Source organism: Orcinus orca, chromosome 2 (genome assembly GCF_937001465.1).
Source record: "Orcinus orca chromosome 2, mOrcOrc1.1, whole genome shotgun sequence".
Taxonomy (NCBI): Eukaryota; Metazoa; Chordata; class Mammalia; order Artiodactyla; family Delphinidae; genus Orcinus; species Orcinus orca.
This window is the reverse complement of record NC_064560.1, coordinates 58,257,018-58,259,457: the sequence shown is the minus strand read 5'-3', so window position 1 is coordinate 58,259,457 and position 2,440 is coordinate 58,257,018. Positions and strand designations below refer to the sequence as shown.

At 55.9% G+C, this 2,440-nt stretch overlaps 1 protein-coding gene across 8 annotated transcripts in view; it reads right to left on the bottom strand.

The window, feature by feature from the left end:
* CEMIP (cell migration inducing hyaluronidase 1) overlaps positions 1-2,440 on the bottom strand; it is a 162,791-nt gene that overhangs the window by 2,988 nt on the left and 157,363 nt on the right. For all 8 annotated transcript variants that reach the window (XM_049704969.1, XM_049704976.1, XM_049704982.1 and 5 more), the window contains one exon: positions 1,682-1,782. In XM_049704969.1, the coding sequence (XP_049560926.1) occupies positions 1,682-1,782 (101 nt within the window). The remainder of the gene's footprint in view (positions 1-1,681; positions 1,783-2,440) is intronic.

Genomic DNA, 2,440 nt, shown 5'->3' with positions numbered 1-2,440 from the left:
CTGAAAAGCAGTGACGTCACATGAGCAGAAACTTCACCAGAGCATGGCTATATGCCACCACCTTCCAGGCTTCCCCATCGCCATTCCCCTGCCCGTACCAGGCACCCCCTCCTCTAGCCACACTGGACTGTCCGCCCCCCGGGAAGAGCTTTGTGGCCGGTTACTGGTGGTACCCGGCATTGGCTTGTACGGGGCACACAGGGTCTCACCTGAGCCTCCCAGCCACCTGTGCAGAGTGCTCTCTGGTTCCCACAGGAGACCTCCCGGGAACCCCAGCCACCTTTGAGCTGACCCTACAGTTAGCAGCGAGTCTCTGCCCGTCCCTGAAGCCCTGTGTCCCTGTCAAATAATGGCATGCATCTACGAGATTTCTGCCCAGCTCCAACGTTCTGTGGCTTTAGAAGGGATTTCTGAGAAGTGGAGGAATTTGCCCCAGGGCACCTAGTAGATGGTGCAGCCCAGACCAGAACTCTAGGCTCCCGAGCCCCACGCAGGGCCCTCTGGCTCACAGCTCGGAGCTCGACCCCGTCCGAGGGACTTGGGGGTCCATGTCTACACGCAGGAACGGCCCAGCCTGGCAGGCAGCACACACCCGTCACCACTGGGAAAGTGTCCCTTGACTTACGTCACCTTTATGTTCATCAACTTTTGGCAACAGGGTCTGAATTTAAAGGACAGAGGCCCCCAAATGCTTTCAGGGCCAGGCTGGAGAAGACGCTTCTGTTTTCCTTGTGTTCTCTTTTGGCTCGTTTGAAGGACTTTCACTGTTCCTGATTTTTCTCTGAGAGCTGCCTGGGATAAGCGTCCCATATGATAGATAGGCTGCTAGCTTTGATGTGTTTTGCAGTCAGGATGGCATGGCCACTAAGGATGGCTGGCTTTGGATTCGAAAAAATAAGGATCCAAACTCTAACCTTAAATTACTTAACTAATTCTGTTTCTTCACCTTAAGTGGAAATAACAGTACCTGTCACACAGGTTATTAATGAATAACTGAGATCGTTACTGGATGTGCAGCAAGGTGCAAGGCTGAGCATTACATGGTAACTACAACGGACATTATCATTATTATCTATGTGGAGCGTTGCTCGGCCTCGCCTCTCGACCTCCCCCAGGACTCTCCCATCACAGTCTGCAGTGACGATAATAAAATGCTGACATTTCTGTCCTGGCTGGCGTCTTCCCTAAGGGGTCTGTGCCAGGCTTTATGGCAGAAGAGCTGTGTGACCTTGATTCTCAAATGAGATTCTCAAATGAGAGCTTTGCCAACTGCAAAGGGCTGTACAAATGCTGGCCATGAGCTGGGAAGCTGCAGAAGACGTAGGGCCCCTGGCCGATTGGAGTAGCAGGAACTGGGTAGGAGGGTCAAACTGAGCCACTTTTCTGCTGATACTTTTGTGGAAAAAAAAAAGGGCCACCTGCTGAGTCGACAGGTGAGCAGCTCGAGCAATTTCCTTCCGGTGTCCGGTCACAAGTTGGAATGCTGCTGCTGCGGGGCAGGAATGGGGACAAGGCGGCCTCTTGCCCACACACACCTGCAGACCACTAGTTGTGTTGAGGATTCTGAGACCCCACCCAGGTCTGGGGGGAAAGTGGTCTGGTCTCAGCAGCGGGTAGCAGCAGCCTGCGCCCTGGGCATCTGGATTCACGGTCAGGGTAGGGCCCCGTCTACACCCCTTACCTTTCAGTTTGAGGCCCTTGTCTGCTCCGAGCTTTTCCAGCACTCGAGTCCACGGGCCTCTGGAGACGTATCTTCCCTTCGATGCCATGAGAACTATGGAGCTGAGCAAGAAGGGATGGATGAGAGGACTCGACGACAAGCTGGATGCGGGGGTTCCCTGGGAGGGATGCTGGACTGTGCCTCGTGGGACTCGAGCTAGCAGTGCCCAGAGGCCCGCCAGGGACTGGGGAAAGGCAGCCCCTCCCGCGTGCCGAGCTGACCGGCTCTTTCCATGTGATGACCCACATCCTGAACGCCCTCCCACACATCTGGCTGCGGTTGGTGCCTGTGGCCTTCTCTGCGCCTGCTCTCAGCTCCCTGCTGCTCCCTGTCTGTCCCCACAGAGGACAGAGCAGGTACGCAGAGCACCCCATCTGGGGGCCAGCACCTACGACAGGGCCGGGCACACAAACGACCGTGGCACGCATCTCTTCACTTAAATATGCAAACCCTGTTTGCGCAGGACAAGATGGAGACGTGGTGCTGGGAGAAGCCAGAGTGGGGAGTCACCCTGTGCTCGGAGGAGGATTAACCCCTTAGGTTCACACCCACCCTCTCCGCTCAGGCAGGACGGTGTTACCGTTCCATTTTACAGAGGGGGTGAGGGAGGCAAATAGTTACCAAGTATCTGAGAGGACCTGCCAAAGGGGAAGCCGTGCCTGGTGCCTGGGCGGAGGCAGAGGCCTGGAGCAATGGGCATGCCCAGCCTGAAGGTCCTGA